Source organism: Helianthus annuus, chromosome 13, assembly GCF_002127325.2.
Source record: "Helianthus annuus cultivar XRQ/B chromosome 13, HanXRQr2.0-SUNRISE, whole genome shotgun sequence".
NCBI classification, from domain to species: Eukaryota; Viridiplantae; Streptophyta; class Magnoliopsida; order Asterales; family Asteraceae; genus Helianthus; species Helianthus annuus.
In genome coordinates, this window is record NC_035445.2 from 139186148 (window position 1) to 139209521 (window position 23374).

The 23374-nt window shown below is 36.3% G+C and overlaps 1 protein-coding gene and 2 long non-coding RNA genes across 3 annotated transcripts; 1 reads left to right on the forward strand and 2 right to left on the reverse strand.

Annotated features, from left to right (window-relative positions):
* Window positions 1-10598: 10598 nt before the first annotated feature.
* On the reverse strand, window positions 10599-12123 carry LOC110903303. The gene is made up of 2 exons (XR_002571832.2): window positions 10864-12123; window positions 10599-10755 (listed from the first exon to the last, which is right to left on the reverse strand). It is a non-coding gene; the product is annotated as an uncharacterized LOC110903303 (long non-coding RNA).
* Window positions 12124-12460: 337 nt separating this feature from the next.
* On the reverse strand, window positions 12461-14307 carry LOC118485459. The gene is made up of 3 exons (XR_004876165.1): window positions 14024-14307; window positions 13061-13147; window positions 12461-12975 (listed from the first exon to the last, which is right to left on the reverse strand). It is a non-coding gene; the product is annotated as an uncharacterized LOC118485459 (long non-coding RNA).
* A 1035-nt stretch (window positions 14308-15342) lies between these two features.
* LOC110899524 (exocyst complex component SEC10a) lies at window positions 15343-23132 on the forward strand. The gene is made up of 25 exons (XM_022146410.2): window positions 15343-15489; window positions 16057-16131; window positions 16220-16441; window positions 16533-16607; window positions 17289-17390; window positions 17481-17531; window positions 17619-17730; window positions 17823-17933; window positions 18673-18764; window positions 18830-18995; window positions 19091-19167; window positions 19275-19373; window positions 19461-19551; window positions 19894-19979; window positions 20089-20214; window positions 20417-20470; window positions 20796-20912; window positions 20993-21085; window positions 21509-21655; window positions 21736-21833; window positions 21929-22013; window positions 22199-22257; window positions 22479-22577; window positions 22680-22763; window positions 22879-23132. Exons 2-25 carry the CDS (start codon window positions 16057-16059, stop codon window positions 22946-22948), a joined length of 2391 nt encoding a protein of 796 aa, XP_022002102.1. The 5' UTR covers window positions 15343-15489; the 3' UTR covers window positions 22949-23132.
* Window positions 23133-23374: the final 242 nt, after the last annotated feature.

Here is a 23374-nt window from a genome sequence, read left to right on the forward strand (position 1 = left end):
TCCGGACGAGAGAGGATATGGTGGTGAGCTTCTGGATACACCGCCATATGATGACGAGGAACCCCTGACCATGGGCAATCCGTAACAAACTAAATAGGTATCAAATTTATTTAGTTACGTGAGACAGTGATATACGTATTTTTTTAGTTAAATGCTATATATTAAAACTAGGTTTAGCACCCGTGTGATATACGGGCTTAGAAAGGGAACATGTCGTTAATGATTAATAAATAAGAAACATACGAAATAATTTTAGAATTGTAATACAAAGTAAATCGATAATTTAACAGAATACAGGAGTGATTCATAGATCTTTGAAAACTTCTTTGTACACAACGTTAGACATTTTATTGGTAACATTGACATTCTTATCTGTTAACATAGTAATGGATATTATTTTCATTCAATAACATTCTATATTTTTTAATGAAAAATCAAATGATCACGTACCGTTTAATTTGGAAACTTTGTATGCGAATTTCAAATAATATCTTGAAAGTTAATAAACCAAGCAATATAATGTCACAAAACCATAAATTATAATTATAAGAGTAAATTACTTTTTTTTGAGTCCCTGTGTTTTAGTGGTTTTAACCACTTGAGTCCAAAATCAAAAAGTTTAACGCCTTGAGTCCCTAGCCATTTATTTTATAACGTTTTGAGTCCAATTTTGTTTATTTTATAACGATTTGAGTCCAAAAAATTGGACTCAAAAGGTTAAAATTTGGACTCAAAAGGACTCAAATGGTTAATGAAAATGCTTATAGGGACTCAGGTCGTTAAACTTTTTGCTTTTGGACTCAACTAGTTAAAATCACTAAAACACAGGGACTCCAAAAGTAATTTACCCTAATTATAACTTCATAAGAAATAAACAAAGAATATAGGAGTAAATTGCCATTTTAGTCCCTGAGTTTTGTCCAAATTTGCTATTTTAGTCCAAATAGTTTTTTTTTTTTGCCTCTAGGTCCCTGACTTTTCTCTTTTGTTGCCATTTTGATCACATACACTAACTCCATCCAAAAACTCCATCTTTAACCAGGGGTATTTTGGGGATTTTCATTTTAAATGTTTTCAATTGCCATTTTGATCCAATTCCAAAAAATCAAAAAAAATTCCAAAAAATCAAAAAATTCCAAAAAATTCTAAAAAATAATAAAAATTCTAAAAAATTATAAAAATTCTAAAAAATTCTAAAAAATGCGTTTCGGCGTGAACTGTTTCGAACCCGAACCGTTTCGAGCTGAACCGTTTCGACCCGTACCGTTTCGAGCTGAACCGTTTCGACGCGTACAGTTTCGACCCGTACCGTTTCGAAGCCGAACCGTTTCAAGCCGAACCATTTCAACACGTACCGTTTCGAAGCCGAACCGTTTCAAGCCGTACCGTTTCGAACCGAACCGTGCCTTGTCGAACCGAACCATTTCGAGCTGAACCGTTTCGAGCTGAACCGTTTCGACGGTTCGGGTCGAAACGGTTCGGTTCGAAACGGTTCGCATCGAAACGGTTCGCGTCGATAAGGCACGGTTTGCGTCGAAACGGTACGGTTCGAAACGATTCGCGTCGATAAGGCACGGTTCGCGTCGAAACGATTCAGCTCGAAACGGTTCGGGTCGAAACGGTACGGGTCGAAACGGTTCGCGTGGAAACGGTTCAGCTCGAAACGGTTCGGTTCGAAACGGTTCAGCTAGAAACGGTTCGGTTCGAAACGGTTCAGCTCGAAACGGTTCGCGTCGAAACGGTTCAGCTCGAAACGGTACGGGTCGAAACGGTTCGCGTCGAAACGGTTCGGGTCGAAACGGTTCGGGTCGAAACAGTACGGGTCGAAACGGTTCGCGTCAAAACGGTTCAGCTCGAAACGGTTCGGGTCAAAACGGTACGGGTCGAAACGGTTCGCGTCGAAACGGTTCAGCTCGAAACGGTTCGGGTCGAAACGGTACGGGTCGAAACGGTTCGCGTCGAAACGGTTAAGCTCGAAACGGTTCAGGTTCGAAATGGTTCGCGCCGAAACGGATTTTTTGGATTTTTTAGAATTTTTTAGAATTTTTATGATTTTTTAGAATTTTTATTATTTTCTGTAATTTTTTTGATTTTTTGGATTTTTTTTTAATTTTTTGGAATTGGATCAAAATGGCAATTGAAAACATTTAAAATGAAAATCCCCAAAATACCCCTGGTTAAAGATGGAGTTTTTGGATGGAGTTAGTGTATGTGATCAAAATGGCAACAAAAGGGAAAAGTAAGGGACCCAGAGGCAAAAAAAACTATTTGGACTAAAATGACAAATTTGGACAAAACTCAGGGACTAAAATGACAATTTACTCAAGAATATAGTGTCTTGAAAGTTAATGAACTCACAAACCAAACATAATAAACTGTTTAAAACAAACCACAACCGTAAATTTTTCAAAATACACCAAAGATTAAAATGAGTATGATACAGTAAAAAATAAAAACACGACATATTTTGAGATGTCCATTCAATTTTCAAGTTTAGTAATCAAAAGTTGTTGATCGTGTTTCCTATTCCCAGCAACGACTTGCTCTTTTTTACGAGGTTTTGCAACATATATAGCACTTGAATCATCTACATGATATGTTTATTCAATGTTGCGTTTAAGATCTACTGCATGCGTGTTTTCAACTTTGTTCTCATAGTTTGAAATTAGTGTTGCATTCTCTTTAGTACAAGACATAGATCCTAAAAATAAGTTATATAAATATGTATTATATTTAACTTGATAAAAGGGAAATGTACTATAATATGAAACATTATATTACCTTCAAAGAAGATGCAGATTGTGAATGATATTCAGGGGTGGCAAAATTGATTGAATCAAATTTGGCAACCTATATTTGAAAAATTATAGTTAACATATTTGTGGTTATAAATTAAAGGTAATTGGAAATAAATAATTCTAACTCACTGTTATTGGCCAATAATAATCCCAACTCATTTAATCACCAATAATAATCCGAACTATTCGCTTTTGTTTGTAAAATACTCGCACGTTAAAAAAACACTAACTAGGTTAAAATATTGCTGATGTGGCTTAACATGTGTGGACTGACGTGGCTGGTTAACATCTTACCTGTGTATAAAATGATTATCAGCCTCATTTGCACACACAATCGACTGAATTTGCCCAATTTGTAGAATTAGGGTTTTGAAGGAGAGTGCGATTGTGTGTGCAAATGAGGCTGATAATCATTTTATACACAGGTAAGTTGTTAACCAGCCACGTCAGTCCACACATATTAAGCCACATCAGCAATATTTTAACCTAGTTAGTGTTTTTTTTAACGTGGGAGTATTTTACAAACAAAAGTGAATAGTTCGGATTATTATTGGTGATTAAATGAGTTGGGATTATTATTGGCCAATAACAGTGAGTTGGGATTATTTATTTCCAATTTGCCTAAATTAAATGTAATAATACTCTGTTAGATATACCTGAGCAAAATTAAATTTATTTTGAAGTTCATCTAAGATTCTCTCATACAATATGATTTTATAAAGGGTAAGTTACACTTCTCGTCATTTGTGTTTGTATCGAATTTCAATATATGCCTTTTAACTTCAATAGATGCCCTTTAATTTCAATAATTACAGTTATAATTTTTTATTCGTAAAAATTTATTACACCTTACGTCCTTTGACTCAAACCTAGTTCAAATTTTCAGTTAAGTATGACATATGCCTTGCACATAAGGGTATATTAGTAATTTTACTATATATTTAAAATATATCTTTTTTTCCTTTCATTTTTACAACCATGTGTCCCAAAATCTTATCCCCTTTCTCTTTATTCTCTCTCATGTCTCTCTCTCTCTAGAAAAGGTCGGCCACCACCTTAGTGGCGGATCCATGACGGTAGCGTGTCATGGTGGTGGTCCCGACTAGTGGGTGTGGTGACGTCAGTGGCAATGCGGTGCGGTTGGGGCTGAGCGTGGGTTTCAGGGGTGATGGTGACGAGGAAGAGGGGTGTGCGATGGAGTGGGATTTGGCTATGGCAGTCGTGTGTGGGTGTGTAGTGGTGGTATGCAACGGTGGTTAGGTGGTGTTTGATGGTGAGTTGAAGTCTTAAAGGTGGCACTGATGGGAGGTACGAGCCCTAGTTTGTTTTTCAGGTCACAACCTTCGGATCTGGTTGTAACCGTGACACTAAGAAGCGGCAGGGCTAAACACAGTGGCCATGGGCTCCGGTAGTGCGTCTACGTTCTCCAACAAAGCCCCGGTTAGAAATCGTATGTGTTTATTGTGGAAGGCCAATTATACCCTTTTAACCTATTTTTAGGTTATCCGTTATGATATCTACTTTCGAAAAGGCATTGTTGGTGATTCTGTTAGTTATGCGACTTAGACTAGACGGTATGGGGGCCGGTTAAGGCCCGGCGAGCCCCGGCGCCGGTCCCCCACACCGCCCCCCTCTTCCCGTTCCGGCGAGTTCGGCTCCCCACAGACGATTATGACGGCCCGGCTTTCTCTCTCTCTCTCTTCTTTCTCTGTCCTCTCTCTCTCTTTCTCTCTCCTCTCTATCTCTTTCTCTCTCTTAAATAATCAAATAAATTAAATTTTTAATTGTTTTTATAAATTATGTGGGGCCTCATCCTCCACCCCCCTCAAAAGTGAAGGAGGCCCATCCCTCATGAGCCGGTGATGTGGCGCCTACGTAGCGGCCCATCCTCATCACCATACCCTCTAGTCTTAATATATTTTGGCAATTATAGTAACTGATACAACCTCACTGGATAATCGAACCACATCTATATCTACAAAATACTGAATGAAAGAACAAAAAAAAAATTGCATGAACTTTTGAATTGGCTAGTAATAACATTGATTAATATAACGAGAACATTGAGAAAAGTTTTGACTAGTTTTTAAAAATTTTGCATTTAAAAGGGTCTGACTTTATAGTTTGTTTAGTGTCTCCAAAAACGTTGGACTAACACTGTACGGTCACTTGATATTGTGTTAACTGTAAGCGTCGGACATATCACTCGTTGTAGAGCCATTTGTTATTAACGAATTTTTCAAAACTTGAAATACATAAAACTCTATATTTATCACACATAAACCAAAAATCAATATTCTTATTTTTTTTTTTAAGTACCGTCACCTATTAAAATGAAGCAGTCATCTTAGGCTGAAGGGTGTGAAGAAAATGGGTTGGGTCATCAATCGTCACGTAGGATCATTAATGGATTGTTGCATCATCCCTTTGCCTCATCTACCATGGTTGGTATAGACTAAACCATGATAACCATGGACCTCCTTTCCTTTTTCAATATTTCCTTTTCCTTTTCACAAAACTAAATTAATGTAAGAGAATAGTGGTTTGGGTCATGACCACACCCTTAGGCTAGTGGTTTTGGATGATGGATTAGAAGTGGGTGACATGCCGCGGATGTGTAAGGTCATGGTAACCATGAAGGTTATGACCACACCCTATAGCCTTATAAAAAACTTTGATTTATTCTAAGACAATTTTTTTTTAAGATAGGACCATCAATATCATTCCACACGAAAAAGGGCAATTACAAAGCAATGGCAGGTAGTCGGGCAACAAGTTGCGCCGCCACCCCCTTTTGAATAGAAAAACCAATTCTACTAAATACAAAGTTTGAAACCTTTAACGACGAAGAATTACTATTAACGACTTTTTGAACCCGATTCAAAAGTCGCACAGCGTCAGGAGCGAGACCACCAAAGGTATCAAACGCAAACGGGACAAACACATGTTGATTCTCCAGGCAGGCTTTCTCATGTTTTGCCACTTTGCTCGCCTCTGCCTTGAGCACCGTTTGCCCTACGCAAAACCCTTGTCCTTGATCCCGACAAGGGAGGAGACTCCAGTTAGATCTAAACAAGCGTGTTTCCCCCTTCCCATCCAAACACAAGGATATTCGCCGGGCGTAAAGTGGACCTCCCCTCTAAGGGGTCAGTCAGGAAATTTACTGGAGCCTCCTTTTCGGCAGAGATCCCGGCCCGCTTAAGAACATCACATAACACATCTCTCACCCAATCATGCCGATATTTAAACCCTGATAGCTCTTTACAGTGGATCGCGTGCTCGCCGAAAGAATCCAAACACGCTTTGCGGCATACCGGACATGGCTCGTCAACTGGGAACAAAGGAATCATCAGTCGGTATCTAAGGATAACACGGTATTCCACAGCCGACATGTGTTGCCCCAATCCTTCAATAGGTGCGACAGACAGAAAATTTTGAGCATTTGGGGCACGTAGACATTCAAACACAGCTCTTTGCCGAGGGGATAACACAAACTTCTCTTCAGACCTCTTGACAATTTCGCCGTATAAGGCATTCGCCAGAATTTTCTGGGATTTAGGAGGGGCGATGTCTTTAATGTAGAAACCGCCAATATCAAGGTCGGGAAGAGAACCATGCAAAAGTTCCAACGCACTCCTGTAATCGGAGTCTAAAACATTCCCACCACATTCTCGGAGTATGTGGTCTTGTAAACCCCAAGATTGGGCCCTTGAAGCCACGAAAGCATATGAAGAGGCATCCTCGGCCGTACAAATCCCTAAGCCCCCGAACCGGGTCGGGAGAGAAGCCAACCTCCACTGGAGATCTCCAAAAAAGGCACCCCCACAAACAACAATATCCTCTAATGCTCCCCGGAGGCCTTCATCAAAAACAGAGACAGCTCCCCCGACCAAAGAAGGTTGACACGTTCGAAGACCAATGAGCCGTCAAAAGTAGACGTGTAGATGTCTATAGACTAAGATATCATTTTTCTGACATTGGTGTGGTTTTACCCGCTCAACCTCTTCTACAGTTATATTAATATTGTTGGATCTAATCTTTGCTTATCGCCTGTAGAAACAAATTTGTATATGGGCCGACCCTTCCACTACAATAACATCAAGCCCATTATAAAGCCAGTTCTAGAGGGTGTTTGGGGTTAAGTTTTGAAGGAGATTTTTAGTGAGTTTTGAAATCGTAAATAATCTGTTTTGAGTGTTTGGATAAAAAATGAAAAAATTGATTATTTGCGTTTAGAAAGTTACAAAACACAGTTTTCCAAAAGCAGCTCCCACCCTACTGCAACAAAATGCAGTTTTCCAAAAATTGATTATTTGCGTTTAGAAAAGGATTTTCACTTGTTTATTTTTTAAATATATATTTTCCAAACACTCAAATAGTTGATTATCTGATTATTGTGATATCAAGCAACATAATCAAATCCAAACACTATCTTTCAACATCACGTTTTATTACAGTTAATTATCTGATTCTGATTATTCAAAACGCATAATCTATTTTCAAAACTCAACCCCAAACACCCTCTTATTGACTTATTGTCTTTTTCCCCTCACATACACCCTCATTGCCAAATATCATTTTGGAGCTTATGACTTTTCAAAAAGCCAATAAGTCAATAACTTGTTTTAAAAAGCTTAGCCAAACATGCTACACTGGTGTTAAGCTTGGCATTGACTATTAGGTTTCTTCACGGGCAGTGAAGGAAAGGTTGTGTACCTGTTTTTTTTTTTACAATTGAGTAAACTGCCATTTTGGTCCCAGAGGTTTGGTCACTTGTGCCACTTTAGTCCAGAACTCAAACCTTTTAAATCTGAGTCCCTGTTGTTTCACTTTTATTGTCATTGTGGTCCAAAAGTGAAATCAGCTAACATTTGTCTAATAAAATCTTGTTATTTGTCCTTTTTCTCAGGGGCAAAATTGTCAATATAATTTTATTATAACACATTATTAATTAAATTAAATAACCCTTTGATCCTATAAAAGCAGACTTATCATCTTTATCTTCCCCAAATCCAAACCTAAACCCTAATCCATCATCTTCTCCGAACACCATTCTTCTGCAACCGTTCTGATCGACAATGGTGGTATGCACGTGTGGAGCCCCAACCCAACTGAGAACATCCTGAACAACACAAAACCCAGGTCGTCGATTTCATCGCTGCAACTAACTATCAAGCTATGGTTTATCAATCCTTGTAATATGGAGTTGTATGTGGCTATTGCTCTGGTTGAAATACACATGAACCCTGATCTCTACAATCCTAAAATTCAATCAATCATGAATCGAAAAATAGGGACTTGTATGGGGCTATTGCTCTGGTTGAAATAACAATCAGAAAGTATAGGAAAACTCATAGATTTGCGAAAGGGTGATCAACTGCAACGACGGCCGGAGTTCATCCAATTCCGGTGAGATTGTTGCTCCGGCTAATTTTGCAAATGAAGAACAAAAGATTTTTTTGGTGGAATTGTTCATGTGTAAAGTTTCTGAGTTGTTGTTAAGACTCGTTTTAATACTCGAACTCGACCGATACTCTGCTAAAAGGAATGATTCACGAATAAAGGAAGGCTCTGATTGATGATTTAATTTAATTAATTTAATTAATAACGTGTTATAATAAAATTATATTGACAATTTTGCCCCTAACGAAAAAGACAAAATAACAAGATTTTATTAGACAAACATCAGGTGATTTCACTTTTGGACCAAAATGGCAACAAAAGTGAAATCATAGGGACGCAGATTTAAAAAGTTTGAGTTTTGGACAAAAATGACAAAAGTGACCAAACCTCATGGACCAAAATGGCAGTTTACTCTTTACAATTTCACGTGATAAAACAAGCATCTATTAGTTGTACATATTGCATAAAGTGGTGGAATCAATGTAAAATTACATGTGTGTACATCATATTTGTTTATATAGTTATATAGATTTAGATAGATGGCCTAACAATCTTAAATGAATATATTAACGAACGAAATGAAACAAAAACATAGACAAACGAATGTTCACGAACATAAACGAACAAAACTTAAATGAACGTTCACGAACACAAATGAATGAACGAGACATGTGTTCATGTTCATTCGACAAAAAGTTGTGTTCATGCTCGTTCAATAATTAAATAAATGAACATAAACGAGCTTCCATTGGACAGTTGACGAAAGGTCCATTGAACGTTCTGTTCATTACAAGCCTAGGTGACTCAACTGAAAAACTTAACATTCGCTAATAAAAATTAAGAAATCTATATATTTTTAGATTAAAGTACACTAAATAAAAGTCAATTACAGTCCTGACAAGTTGGTATATTGGTTAGTCACTTGGTTTCTCTCATTGAGGTCCTAAGTTCAACTCACACTGGCATCACTTTGAAGAATATTGGTGGTGGCAATGAAGTTTAGAACTAGGTCTCTCTGGAGGTCACCAGTTCAAAACCGAGACGAACCGGGTCTTACCGCAGTGGGCCTTCGGGCGGGCAGGTTTTCCACGGAACTGGTGGCTTGGTGGCTCGGGTATGCATCCAACTCTGACCGTTATGGAGGAGGGGATGCATTTGCTTGATTCAAGGTATTACAGGATGCTTATCCGGTGATTTAATTGGCCGTTCAAAAAAAAGTCAATTACAAGAAAAAAGTGAAAGTCAATAATCTTCTATACATATAATAAAGTAAATCAATACGTGTCATTCATTTGAGCTATCAAATTTTTGGTTTTCCCGCCTTTAGCTTCTACTTAATTTTGGATAATTAATTTTTATCTAAAGTCTTTATCTTCTACTTAATTATAATTATTATTAACTAAAGTAAATTATTATATCATTATCTAAATAAAACATCAATATCTATTCATAGTAATGTTATGACCCCGAGATCTATGGACGTAGTTTTTAAAAGACTTAGTTTTGCTATTCAGAAGGGGTAGCGATGCAACTTGTTGCCCGTTTACCAACTATCTCGATGTGAATTCATAACACGATAAGGAATATTGAAATAAAATCAATCGTTTATTTATATTTATCTATATTTTTATCTTTCTATATCTATATATTAAATATAATCTTATAAATTCTAATAAAGGATTTCAGTTAATGCCACATGACATTTTCTCACTTAATCTACAAGAATTTATTAATATTTTTTAAACTTTTTTAACAATTAATTAATACATAAATATCACTTATGTTTATAAATAATAATAAAATTAATTATAAATTATTCCAAATAATTAATTAAAAAGGCTAAAAAAGTTTAATTACTTACAAATTATTACACATGTTTGTGTATTACCCGAAAGTTAATTTGGAAATTTATAATATTTACCCACAAATATTAACGTATTAATATAACACAAAGAGCAATGGATATATTTAATTGAAATATATTATTAACTAGGTGTAAGCCCCGCCGCATTGCGGCTAGAGCTTACAAATTAAGGCGCAATGTGTTATTGCTCACAACCTACTTTGAATGAACCCATTTTTTACTTGTCACTCAACCCGCTCATTTTGTGAGGCAATCTTAGCACACTCATAATGAATCGATCAAACCAGATTCCAACCCCACAAAGAGCACATAAGCAAGTGTTGTATAACTCCCTAAGAATACACCCACAATTATAGAACTACTACTAAAACTTCTTGCTCTTTCTTCATCTGGGTACAACAATATTAACACTCACACAACCGAGTTCCGAACATTTTAACTCAGCTTTACGGGCCCTATACTTGTTTCTCTGCTGATTAGTCAGAAAGAATACAATATTCAGCCCCCACCAGACTGTCTTTTTCAACCCGACCCCTTCTTTTAATCTTCATGGTCCTGGTAGGCATTGAGACACCAGATCCATCTTCATAAGAGTGAAATGGTAAAAAGAAAAGGTTGAAGAAGAAAGAGACTTGGTGAACCTATTGTAAACTATTGGTGCTTCTTGTCAATCTGCCTAGTGTCACATTCCTGCATGGATAAATAAAGACCTCTAAATCTATACAAGTTTAACCAGGAACAGTAAAAACAAAAAAAAATATTAAAAATATAAAATGTTTGGTATACAAAACATTGTACCTGGTTGGATTTTGCACTTCCCGTAGTTCAATTATTTAATCGGCTCAATCCCTGCTACTTTAACCATCTAACAACAAATGGGGGGGGGGGGGGGTTGTGAGTCATCAGCCATTATCCCTTGTTTCTCATTGGATAGCGCCACATTGTGGCAAAAAAATATACATCAACAAACATAAAAATTAATCCTTAAGAACTTGATCAATAAACAGATATGAAAACTTATTAGACATTAGAAAAGAGTGCTTAATTCAAAGTATTGTACCAAAATTAAATATCTAATTTGCTTAAATCATATATTGGTATCACCATTCACCATCATCACAGATATCCCCATATAAAAACTGGTCTTGCCAACACAAAGTTAAATGATTGAAAAGACGAACATGCTAAAAAGTAAGCTTCTTAACAGAAGGAAAAAGTACCAAATGAATAAAACAAAAGTATGGCATAACAACATCCAAAAATGTAGCAACCTCCTTCTCTGCCTTTTCTTTAGCTTTTTTTAGTCCATCTAATTTTCTAGGGAAAGAAAGATTATTATAACAGATAATTCGCTAGGTCCCTAAAATTCGGTACGCTCCTAGTATGAGATCCATACTCACATAGTTCGCGGTACGCTTCGGCACGGGAACGTGGAACGGGATCGCAATTCGCCAGGTCCCTAAAATTCGGTACAAGGGGGTAAGCTCATTTCAGATCGCTTCGGTAGATGTACCATATAATGTGGTACAATTACAACATAACGAAGCACTGAAACTATTTAATACATTCAATGTACAACTAACCAAGCTATATGTACAATAAATAAACTAAAAATGTAAATTTAGAAAATATTAGGGTCAAATTTGACCAAAACAGTCAAAAACATATGTTGTAATCTACACATAAACTGATTGGATTGTGTGCGAGGGTTTATGTGTTCTTGTTTGGGGCTTCTTAAGGGTTTGTGTTACACGCGACAGAAAAGAAAGATACGTGGCTGTTGTTCAGGGGTGGATTTACGTGTTACCGAGGGGGTGCCTGAGATATATCTTAGTAGTAGAAAATGTTCGGTATTTTTATGGTTTTTTTGGCAGGCAACTTTGAAAATACTTGGAAGGCACCCATGACAAACACAAACGAGAAAAAAGAAAAGAGGAAGTTGATGTTTATTTGCAACGAGAGATGACATTGAGCTTTACCTGAAGTTTTAGTGGAAAAAAAAGTTATATGGTGGAGAAGATGAAGTCTAAAAAGATAAAATAGTGAGAGAAGATGATGTTGACATTTAATAAGTCTTAAGCAATTTGTTGGAACTTGACACTATAGATTCTTAAAAAAGTTACACATGAATCCCTTTAATTAAATTTAACTTATAAAATAGACCCTTAAGTTTAAGTTAAGACTTTAAATAACTCCACATAACATTTCATATTACTATATTAATTATAAATCATAAGTAAGTTGTGTTTTGTTTAAAGATTAGTTAATTGATACATAACTAGGATAAAGACCCGCGCGCGTTGCGTCGCGGGGCTTTTTGAGTTGAACACATAATATGATGCTAAAGAACCATAGTAAAAAGCAAACACGTATTTATAAATTTCAGTTCGTGCAAACTGTAATCAAGTGCAGGTCAATGAAATGGGGAAAAATATTAATGTTACAAAATCATAACAAAAACGAAGCATAAATTTATAAATTGTAGAGTTCTTGCAAATAGGGATGACCGGTACCGAGAATCCCCAAAAGTGGGCACCGGTAGCGGTACTGAATATACCCGGTACGGTTCGGTACCGGTACTGAAAATCTCAAAAAGTTGGTACCGAATCGGTACTAAAAGTGTACCCGGTATGGAAACATTCGATACCGGTACCGGGTACCATTTGCTCATCCCTACTTGCAAACCATAACCATGGGCAGCTCAACCAAAAAAGTTCGGTACTAAAAAGCGTGTACAAAATAAGTGAAGAGTCTAATATCGAAATTCCCTTTGTAAATTGGAATTAGTGAAAATTTGTTACCGTCGCGCGTGTTCAACCCGATAAGAAAGTCATGCCCGTCTTTAGCTTTGGGATCAAATGCATGACACACAGGGTTTGAGTTACCAAAACTAATCGATTTTATTGGATCCTGGAAGTAATATATTCTCTGGGTCAAAATCTAATCAATAATTAATTAGCATTCGAATTTCAAAACTTGAAAGTATCGCAATTACCTTTTCTTCGGAGAGGTGAAGTCGCTCGGGTTCCTTCGGATTAAAAATAGGTCACTGATTCACAGTACTATAAGATAGCCTCATCCTCTATCCAGATAACAATTGAATTAACAAAACAACTCATGATTAAGTGTAAGGATGAACTATGTTCCGTTTGAGCCAGATCATCAAAGTCGATATAAAACGCGCATGCATAACGTTATTCATAGAAACATAACATGTCAATAGATGAAAGCAATAACAATAATACCACATAATCACTCGAATGCATGCGACTCCCCTTATAATATATACTGGGGTCTAACAGCTTTTAATTCATATGTGTTGTGTTTGTCATTTAGTTATCTTCACAAATTATTACCTAAATGACACAAAATAAACCTCAAGCACGAACACAAATATAAAGACATCTTATATTACAGCATCAAAGTTCGATAAAGCAACAGCCAGATACATATATATAGCCACACGGATCAACCCAGCTAACCAGAGCTAAGCATCCTTATTCACCCACCCACCCACCCACCCACCCAATAACAATCAAAGATATTAATGCTCACAATTGACAAACGATTACAAAACTCAGACCTTGAAAATATCAGGGCGAATGCGATTCAGCAGATATCCTAAAACAAAAACCCAATTGTTGTAAGTGTTTTTTTATTTATCATTTCTATATTTATATACACAATTATCTAATCATATTCATGCTAAATCATGGCAATCTAAATCGATTCCTACAAAACATAAAGAGCATGTGAAGTAGAATCCTTATTCACCCACCCTCTCTCTGGAAATTTTGTTCTGTTTATGAAGTAGAATCCATGTTCAAGAAAGACAACATCTTAATCAACATTCAGAAATCACAAGAAAACAAAACCGATTTCAATTGTAAACTATTCAACAATGACAAAGTGAGGGGAAAATCAAACCATTCGACAAGGAGAAAGGGGGAAATTGAACCTGCCCGAACCATGTCACTATCGTTACGGCCGATCTCTTATTCACCTTCTGCCGACTTTGGGCTCACCGGAATCGCGTCTGAATTACCAAAATTTGGCTAAAACCCATGCTTCCTAGCAGAACGTCGTACAGGTACACCATTAACACCACAGATCTTCATGAAAACCAGACATGAAGCTAGAAATCGGCTCAACAAAACCCTAGCTGCCAGAGACGGAGGTAAGGGTTTTTAATGATATCATGTTGGTGAAGAAGATGACCATGGATGATCTTCAAAGAAGATTTGGCTTCCCACATGTCTAAGGAAGAGATGATCGACTAAAAAGTAGAAATCAATTTTTTTTAAACACTCCCAAAGCCCATTGTACAACCACTCAAAGCCAAAATGTGTTGCTTATTTATAGGTTTTAATTTTGTTTGTTTACTTTACATGTTTGAGCTTGATTAAAATATATTATTGTAAATTCATCGTATCATCAAGTAAATAAGTACGAATAGATTTGAGTCGACCTATTTTTTGACCCATTTAATTTAAGTTGACCCGTTCTGACCCGACTAGATTTGAGTCGACCCATTTTTGTGTACCCCCTCACAAAAAACTCTGGATCCGCCACTGCTACTGTTGCAATACATGTCTCTCTCTAAATTGAAGTTACAAACCACATAGCTCAAGATACACATACAAATAGCTGGGAAAACCTTAACAGTAAGAAGTACAAGAAGTACAACTACCTGATGCCTAACCTTGTTTTAAATTAATAGTATATAAATTGTAATACAATGAAATGGGTTCATTATATATTACTACTAAAAAATTAACTTTTTAATAATTAATTAAAGAAATTTACCTTTTTTAAGAAGTAACTAATTAACGATTCCAAATAATGTCAACCCGTGTAATACACGGGTTTGTAATACACGTGTAATAATTATTAAAAAAGTTTATAATTTATATTTTTCTTTTTTTGATTTTCAACATTTGTAATATACAGGTTTCCAAAGAATGTTACGTATCACTCACTTATGTATTAGTAACAACATACTAATCTACTTATTTATTTATCAATCTCAAAATAATTATAAGCAACAAATTAACGATATTATATTTCTTAAAACTATTTATTTACGATAATATTTATTTATTTAACCCGTATAATAACGATATTATATTTCTTAGAACTATTTGTTTACGATAATAGTTATTTATTTAATCGGTATAATGCTAATACACCTAGTCTTAACCTAATTTATAATTTTGGAAAACATAACACAAAAAGTGTGAAACAATTTCTTTAAATAGAGAGAAACGGAAGTGAATACCGAGTCATATTCAATTTCATGTTTTCATGCATAACACTCTCTCAATTCCATCTCTCTTGATCTATTCTTAAAATCAACAACACCACCACGAAGAAGAAGAATTATTTGCGAAATAAATCAAATCATCATCTCTCGTAGTCATTGAGGTTAATCATTTACCATAACCTATACACATAACATGCTTTTGCCTTTTGGTTTCTTTTTACTCGTGGTATTAAAATTAAATATTATTAATCAGATCATAAACGTTATCACTGGCTTATAGGTGATGTTAATGAGCACTGAATAGGAGTGGAGATAATGTAACATAATTACACCTTTAAGGATGAATAATATTACAATGACTTCTTTAATTCGCGAATATCTTGCTATTATCTTGTTAAACATTTAATTACATAGTTTGTACTCTCTTGTTAATTCGTGATAGATTCCTTATGATTTTGGTTTTGAGTGGATGAGTAGCTGTAATATTTACAATGAGATGAAAAATTGCAGACTATTAAGCAGTTAACACACATGAATGTCAACCGAGATTGAGGTTAATATGCATACTAAATAATGTTTCATAATACAATGACCGAATATATAAATATATATTTTTTGTGATGAATTCCATGTATGATATATCACTGTTTATAAAAGAGGATCTTCAAGACTAATGTTGTATAGCTTCATTCGATTGTCTTATTTATTGAGTTGTTTCTGGTGTTTAGATGAAAGAGACTCAAGTATCAACACATTCATCTTACAGTTCTGCATCACTTGATTTAGACATAGAAAAATTCAAGGTAAATACTGAATCACTTCATGTTGTGTGTGCTCCACAATTTGTTTGAATAATCTGACGTTTTCAGTAACGCTCTATTTTATACGAAGGGGGACTTTTCATACGATGCTTTATTTGCGAAACTAGTGAATGGGTTGCTGCCATCTTTCGTAGAAGAAGAGGCTGACTCAGTGGACGGACCGATTAATATTAGTATAAGTGATGTTTCGTCAACTGCAAAAGGGTTGTTAGGTCCGGTATTTCCTGAAGTAGACACTTTATTGTTAATCTTTAAGGATTCTTGCACACAGTTAGTCGAACTTCGGAAACAGGTAGATATTGACTTTGTAGTCGTGTTATTCATCTCTGCATATATGCACTTCACACTTTTATCACTCTCACATATTCTAATGTTTGTTCAAGATTGATGGAAAACTACAAAAGCTTAAAAAGGATGTTGTTTCACAAGACAAAAAGCATAGGAAGACACTTGGTGAGGTAATTTATTCATCTCATTTTATTGAAATCTAATATTAATGGTTCACATATATCTAGCATTTTACAAATGTGCAATACATGCAAGGATGAATCTTAAGCAAACCTATTGGTAGAATTCTTAATCACAGTTTGATAATATCAATCCATTTTGGAAGTATTTTATTTACTAAAAGTCGTCGCAAGAAGAACTACAGTTTGATAATATCAATCCATTTTGATACTATACTGTTATACTAGGGGGGGGGGGGGGGGTTATTGCACGGACCTCCCGGCCGCTGGAGTGATCCCACTCCACAAGCTAGCAACGTCCCAATGCTGCCTGGCGGTGAATACCCCATCCCGAGCTGAGTCCGTTTCCCTCTGGGAAGAAGGTGGCAGAATACCCCCTGCCTGGACTCGAACCCGGGTCTCTGTGAAGAGTAGAGGTGGGACTGGCCAACTGGGACACCCCAGTTGGTTACTATACTGTTATACTAACTTTATATAGTATGTATACTATTCGACTTCAATATGGAGGTCAAGTTTTACTAATGCCTGTAATTCAATTATCACTCTGTAAAGTCAAATTGAGTTCACTACAGGATTTAATAAATGTTTAAGCACTACCATTTTCATGTGATCTTAGTTAGACACCGAGTGCAATACTCCTTCACAAGGTCTTGACTATATCTCATTTTTCAGCTAGAGAAGCGTTTAGATGGAATATTTAGTAGTTTTGCGAGACTGGACTCACGTATCTCAAGCGTTGGACAAACAGCTGCCAAGATTGGGGATCATTTGCAGGTCGAGTTTTACTAACGCCTATAATTAATGCTTCCGCGGATGTTAACCGTTTGGTTGCCATGTTTAAACCTTTCTGTTGTGTATTACCAGAGTGCAGACTCACAACGCGAGACTGCCAACCAGACTATGGAGCTCATAAAGGTATTCTCACCTTTCAGTTGACAGTGATTATCGATTTATCGGTCCCCTGCAAAGTTTCAATATCACATGTTTGTTTTGGTCCTCTAGTATCTCATGGAGTTCAACAGTAGCCAGGGCGAGGACAATATGATGCAGCTTTCCTCACTATTCTCCGATGACAAGCGTGTAGGAGAGGCTGCTTCTATCGCACAAAAATTGCGTATGATAACGTTTCTACACATGTCTTAACATTAAATAAATATGTAACAAGGTATAGGATATTGAATGTTTTTTTTCTTTCTTTCATTTTAGGTTCGCTTGCGGAGGAAGATATTGGAAGGCACGCGACAACTGTTCCGGGAAATGCAGGTGCTAGTAAAGGACTCGAGGTTGCAATTACTAACCTGCAAGAATACTGCAATGGTATGTTGTTATTGAGTTTTGAAGTTCTACTTATATGCAGCGGCGAAGCTTGAGATTTCCGAACTGGGGGGGGGGGGGGGGGGGGGGGGGGGGGGCGAAAACGTATATACCAAAAATTTCTATAAAACCGGGGGGTCAAAAACGTGTATACCCAAAACTTTCTATACGAAAACTACATACTCTCCACTAACGAGCGAAAAATTCGGGGAGGGGGGGGGGTGGGCCACCCCCTCCCGCCCCCACAAAGGTACGCCCTTGCTTATATGTGTATATGATAATAAAAGACAATTGATGGACTATTGTCACATGTATAAGACATGATTAGACCTGTTTATTGAAAGGTCACTACGTGATTTTTTTTACTTTTTTAATAATAAATAAAATTAGGGGGGGCTAGGATCCATCATTTCTTCTTCTTAGTACATAAAACATACAACTATGCTATAGACATGAGATATAAAGTAGTTAAACGAGCTGTATTCATGTTTAATACTTGTGTAATTCGCGTCGTCAAAGACCTGTTAAACTCGATAAGACATGATTTTCCAGCCCTAACTGTTGAGATCATATGTTTCGTTCCGGATCTTACTTTGATATTACAGCTAAAGGTCAATTCAAGTTTAAACTTCCACCGCATTCAAAAAGTTGATGATTTTTCATATTTTGGTATAGGGGAAGTAGTTAAAATTCACTACTTTTAATGCTGAGTGAAGTTTGTTTGTGGTGAATGTATATTTAGAACTGGAGAACAAGTTGTTGTCTCGATTTGATTCCGCATCTCAAAGAAGAGAATTGACGAATATGGCAGAGTGTGCAAAAATCCTTTCACAGGTAGTCACTCCGCACTTTGTTTATTTGTCTAGTTTGCAAGTATTTTGATATGTATATATGTGCAGTTTAACAGAGGCACCAGTGCCATGCAACACTATGTCGGTTTACGGCCAATGTTTGATGTAGAGGTGATGAATGAAGACTCTAGGTCGGTTCTCGGCGACCAAGATTCCACACCTAACCATGATGATGTCAACGTTGCACTATCAGAACGGTACAAACAAATAACGGGTATGTTATTATGTTATATGATAAATGTTCAATAACAATTATTTAGAAAAAAAAAATTGTATGTCTCATATATAATTTCTATGAATGGCTTACAGATACTGTCCGAAAAGAATCATCCACCATCAGGACTGTATTCCCTTGTCCCAATGATGTCATGTCAATATTGGTTCAGGTATTCGAAATGAACAACCGTATATATCGTCTCCTCGTGAAGGACACATTAGGAATTTTACGTACAGTGTGTACTTGGTGATAAGTCACTTCATGTTCTTGTGACAGAGAGTTATGGAGGACCGTATCCCAAACCTTCTAGAGAAGCTATTGGTAAAACCGTCTCTCGTTAATCCCCCTCCTATGAGACAAGGTGGATTATTGCTAGTAAGTCATATTTGCTCGTTTTGTGAGAACGAGACATGAATTTTTAAGTTTAAATTTTTTATTTTGCTTTTGTATTTGTGGTTTAAGTATCTTAGAAGGCTTGCGGTGGGATATGAGAGGACGCAGGAACTTGCCAAAAATCTCCGCGATGTGGGATGTGGTGACTTGGATGTTGAAGGTACCGCCTTTTTAAGACACACCGCTACGTCTGTTTCAAGATGACTCAAAATGTGGCATCGGTCTTTACATGTTAGTCACACAAGTAGATTTTTATTGGAAATAAGTTATAAGATTCAGGAAAATTATATATACATTTAGATCTAATATATATGTATAACCAATATGGATTTGAGTAGCATACACCTTGATGGTCAATATTGCTTAAGTGCTAAACCGGGTCACATTAATAGCAATTTAAAACGTATTATGTCATTTAATTACCATAATAATTATAGATCATGTGAGATATGTAAAATGATATAACATGATGCTGTGAAACTTTTTTTTTCTGTTGGTACAGGCCTAACGGAAGCTCTGTTTACCGAGCACAAAGGTATCTATCTTGAGTGTGAACGAGCATCTATGAGACAACTTTACAAAGCAAAGGTTTTTATCAACACTTTTCGATCTCTCTTTTTCCCTCCCTCCATCATTACATCATGGACTATATTTATTTTGATTTGTTTAGAACATCATCTATTATTATTCTCTGCAGATGGAGGAACTGCTTGCTGAGGGCCAGCTGTCATCCAAAGGAGCTTCAATATCTGTTACAGTGGTACAAGAGTTTGTGAGTTGGAATGAAGAAGCGATTTCGCGATGCCAATTATTTTCACCTCAGGTAAATTTTAATGCAATGTTACAATGCATCTATAGAGGCTGCGGTTGAAAGAACCAATGAGAAAAATACGCAAATAAAAGTACAAATTTACAAGGAACCGAAGATTATAGAGAATTAAATATGGCAACATAAGATTGCAAAAACTTGCTTAAGAAGAAAAAAAAACATATTTGTAACTGTTTCGTTTGTTTGTCTTCTACAGCCTGCTAATCTTGCTGCCATTGCCAAACATGTGTTTACTTGTCTTCTAGACCAAGTAAGTTATCAGCATTTTACGCATGTCATTTTGTGCTTGTTTATCCTCTGATTCCTGTATTTTCATGCTGCATTGTTTGAAGTAATTTAACTAAATGCTATTATTATATGCGACACAATAAGTATGTCATTATGTGAGTCAAACAGTTAGTTAATCATCCTTCTCGAAAGGTTGCACTGGACTGATGGTTAATGCACACCGATTCACATAGTATATAACGCTCAATGTAAAACACCTTATAGAGTGACATATGTATGTATATTACAAAATACACACAGCTTATTGATTACATCTTCATTTCAAAACCAACTGATCCGACATGCAGGTCAGGCAATATACGACAGAAGGGCTTGAGAGAGCTAGAGAGGGCCTCAGGGAAGCCGCTTCTCAGAGGGAACGGTTTGTGTTGGGTCGAAAAGTGGCTTCCGGCCCTGCTTCCACGGTAGCTTCTCTGTTCACTCCTTTAATCATACATCGTATATGTTTCTTTCTTTATTTAGAAAAATTAAATTTGACATGTAGACAGAAGGTGCAGCTACCGCCGGTGAAACTAGTTTTAGATCTTTCATGCTTGCTTTACAAGGTTGTGGAAGCAGTGTGGCGATGATTCAGCAAGTATGCATCCATTTGTACACTTGGTATTTACTATTTACCGGTGTTGGAAAAATCGGGATAAATCGACGACTAGTCGGTGATTAATAGCTAGCCGGTCGGAAATAAGTGATTCCGATGAGATTCCGGTTAGATTCTGACCAATTTCCGGCCAAAATCTGTAAATTTCGGTTAATTTTGTATACTTAAAAAATGGGTAGAGGATGGGTTAAAATCTATCTACTTAAAAAAATACATATAAAAATGTGTAAATATATACGTACAACACAAAAAATCACATATAAAAATCCCAGTCCGATTAATCACGACAAATCCTAATTAATCGCTAGTCGGTACCCCACCGGCCGACTAGCGCCTAGCGATTCTTACAACCATGTTATTTACTAATTAATGCCACCATTTAAATGCAACTGTACTCCATTGTAGTACTTTGTGAAATCTATTTCAAGGCTTCTATTACCAGTGGATGGTGCACACGCTGCTTCTTGTGAGGAGATGTCCTCAGCTATGTCCGGTGCAGAGAGTTCCGCAATTAAAGGCCTTCAACAATGCATTGATATAGTTATTGTTGAGGTCTACATTGTACTTGTTTAAGCTCTATAATTTTTCTAATAACATGTTTATATAACTGTACAAGTCTCTTTATTCTGCAGGTGGAACGGTTGCTTTCAGCTGAGCAAAAGGCAACCGACTTTAGGTCAGCAGACGATGGCCTCATGGCAGATCCTCGGCCTACAACTGCATGTTCAAGGTTGTGCGGTGTGTTTAAAATTTAAATCTGTAAAATTGTTTTCTTAATAGGATACTAACTTATGATTTTTTTTTTTTTTTTTTTTTTTTTGTCAGAGTTGTAGCATATCTCTCTCGTGTGCTTGAGTCAGCATTCACTGCACTAGAAGGTCTTAACAAACAATCTTTCCTAAATGAATTGGTACGGCTAAATTTCTTCGGTATATTTTCTGTATATAGTTATAGATAGAAGTTACATATTCATTCATATAGGACTATAAACATTCAGGATGGGTACATTACTTAATCTCTAGCTTTATGTTATAATGCTTTACTATCCTGCTAGTTTTTAAAATTTCCAGGTAATAACTTTGTTGATCTATATAGGGAAACCGTTTGCACAAGACACTGACTAACCACTGGTTGAAGTTCGCTTTTAATGCCAGGTAACATTCACATTTCTTCTTAAACTTGCATTAGCAAAGTTCTCTTCAAATTGACATGTATATATAGATATATATTCTTTTCTTCTGAAATTTGTGTAATGCAATATGTTGAAATGCAATAGTATGAAAAGAGAAATATGTAGATATATTTTTCAAAAAAATATAATGTGTTATGCCTTTATTGTGTATAATATAAAAAAACTCTATCTTTATATATGCAGTGGAGGACTGAAACTTAAACGTGACATCACCGAGTATGGGGATTTTTTGCGGAACTTCAATGCCCCTACAATTGATGAAAAATTTGAATCGTTAAGCATGTAAGTTTAAGTTATTGCTTGCCTGCCTATCTTTAATTAAACAGGTTTCGTTCCTAGTTCCTAAATTACTACTTAATATAACATGCTTTAAATATTTTTCAGCATGGCCAATATATTTATTGTTGCCCCTGAAAGCTTGTCAAGTCTGATTGAGGGCACCCCCAGCATTAAAAAAGAGGCCCAAAGGTCCATCTCATTTATTTCTTCATATTATCTCATTTACTTGCAATAATTTGAAAAACAAAAAGGGTATGTAGTTTCCGTATTGTTAAAAAAAATCCGTTTTGTATCCAAACTTTAGGTTCGTGCAACTCCGAGACGACTACAGAAGTGCAAGACTCGCATCCAAGCTCAGTTCGGTCTGGGCTTAGCCCAAACAATGCACATTATGATTTGTCTTTTATGGTTTTTTTTCATATTCATATCTGGTTTTTAATCCATCAATGCACATTATGACTTGCCTGCAGGATCCTAATTTAACCTTTTGAGTTGTTTATTGCCTCTTGTAGCCCTTCAGATGGCCTTTTTCTATAAATTAAGGGGTGTTTGATTGAACTTTAGCTGTTTAATATGTATTTTTTTTCTTCGGCCTTGTTATGAAAAACATGCTAAGAATTATAAGTATTTTTTTTGGGTTGAGTTCTCTCATGTTTGGGCTAGGACACTAAACTTATCAAGTCTACCCGTTTGATGGGAAACCGCAAGAGAAACAGGTAATGTCATCTTCTTTGACGGTTGGTTAACGGGTCAAAACAGTTATATTATAGAACAGGTCAAAACAGTTAATTTTTAGAACA

What these genes read in the sequence shown, in the direction of transcription:
- LOC110899524 (XM_022146410.2), top strand. Translation starts at nt 16,057, where the DNA reads ATGAAAGAGACTCAAGTATCAACACATTCATCTTACAGTTCTGCATCA. An exon ending in ACGGTACAAACAAATAACGG is followed by an intron (nt 18,996 to 19,090) that starts GTATGTTATTAT and finishes AATGGCTTACAG; the next exon opens with ATACTGTCCGAAAAGAATCA. An exon ending in GACAACTTTACAAAGCAAAG is followed by an intron (nt 19,980 to 20,088) that starts GTTTTTATCAAC and finishes TATTCTCTGCAG; the next exon opens with ATGGAGGAACTGCTTGCTGA.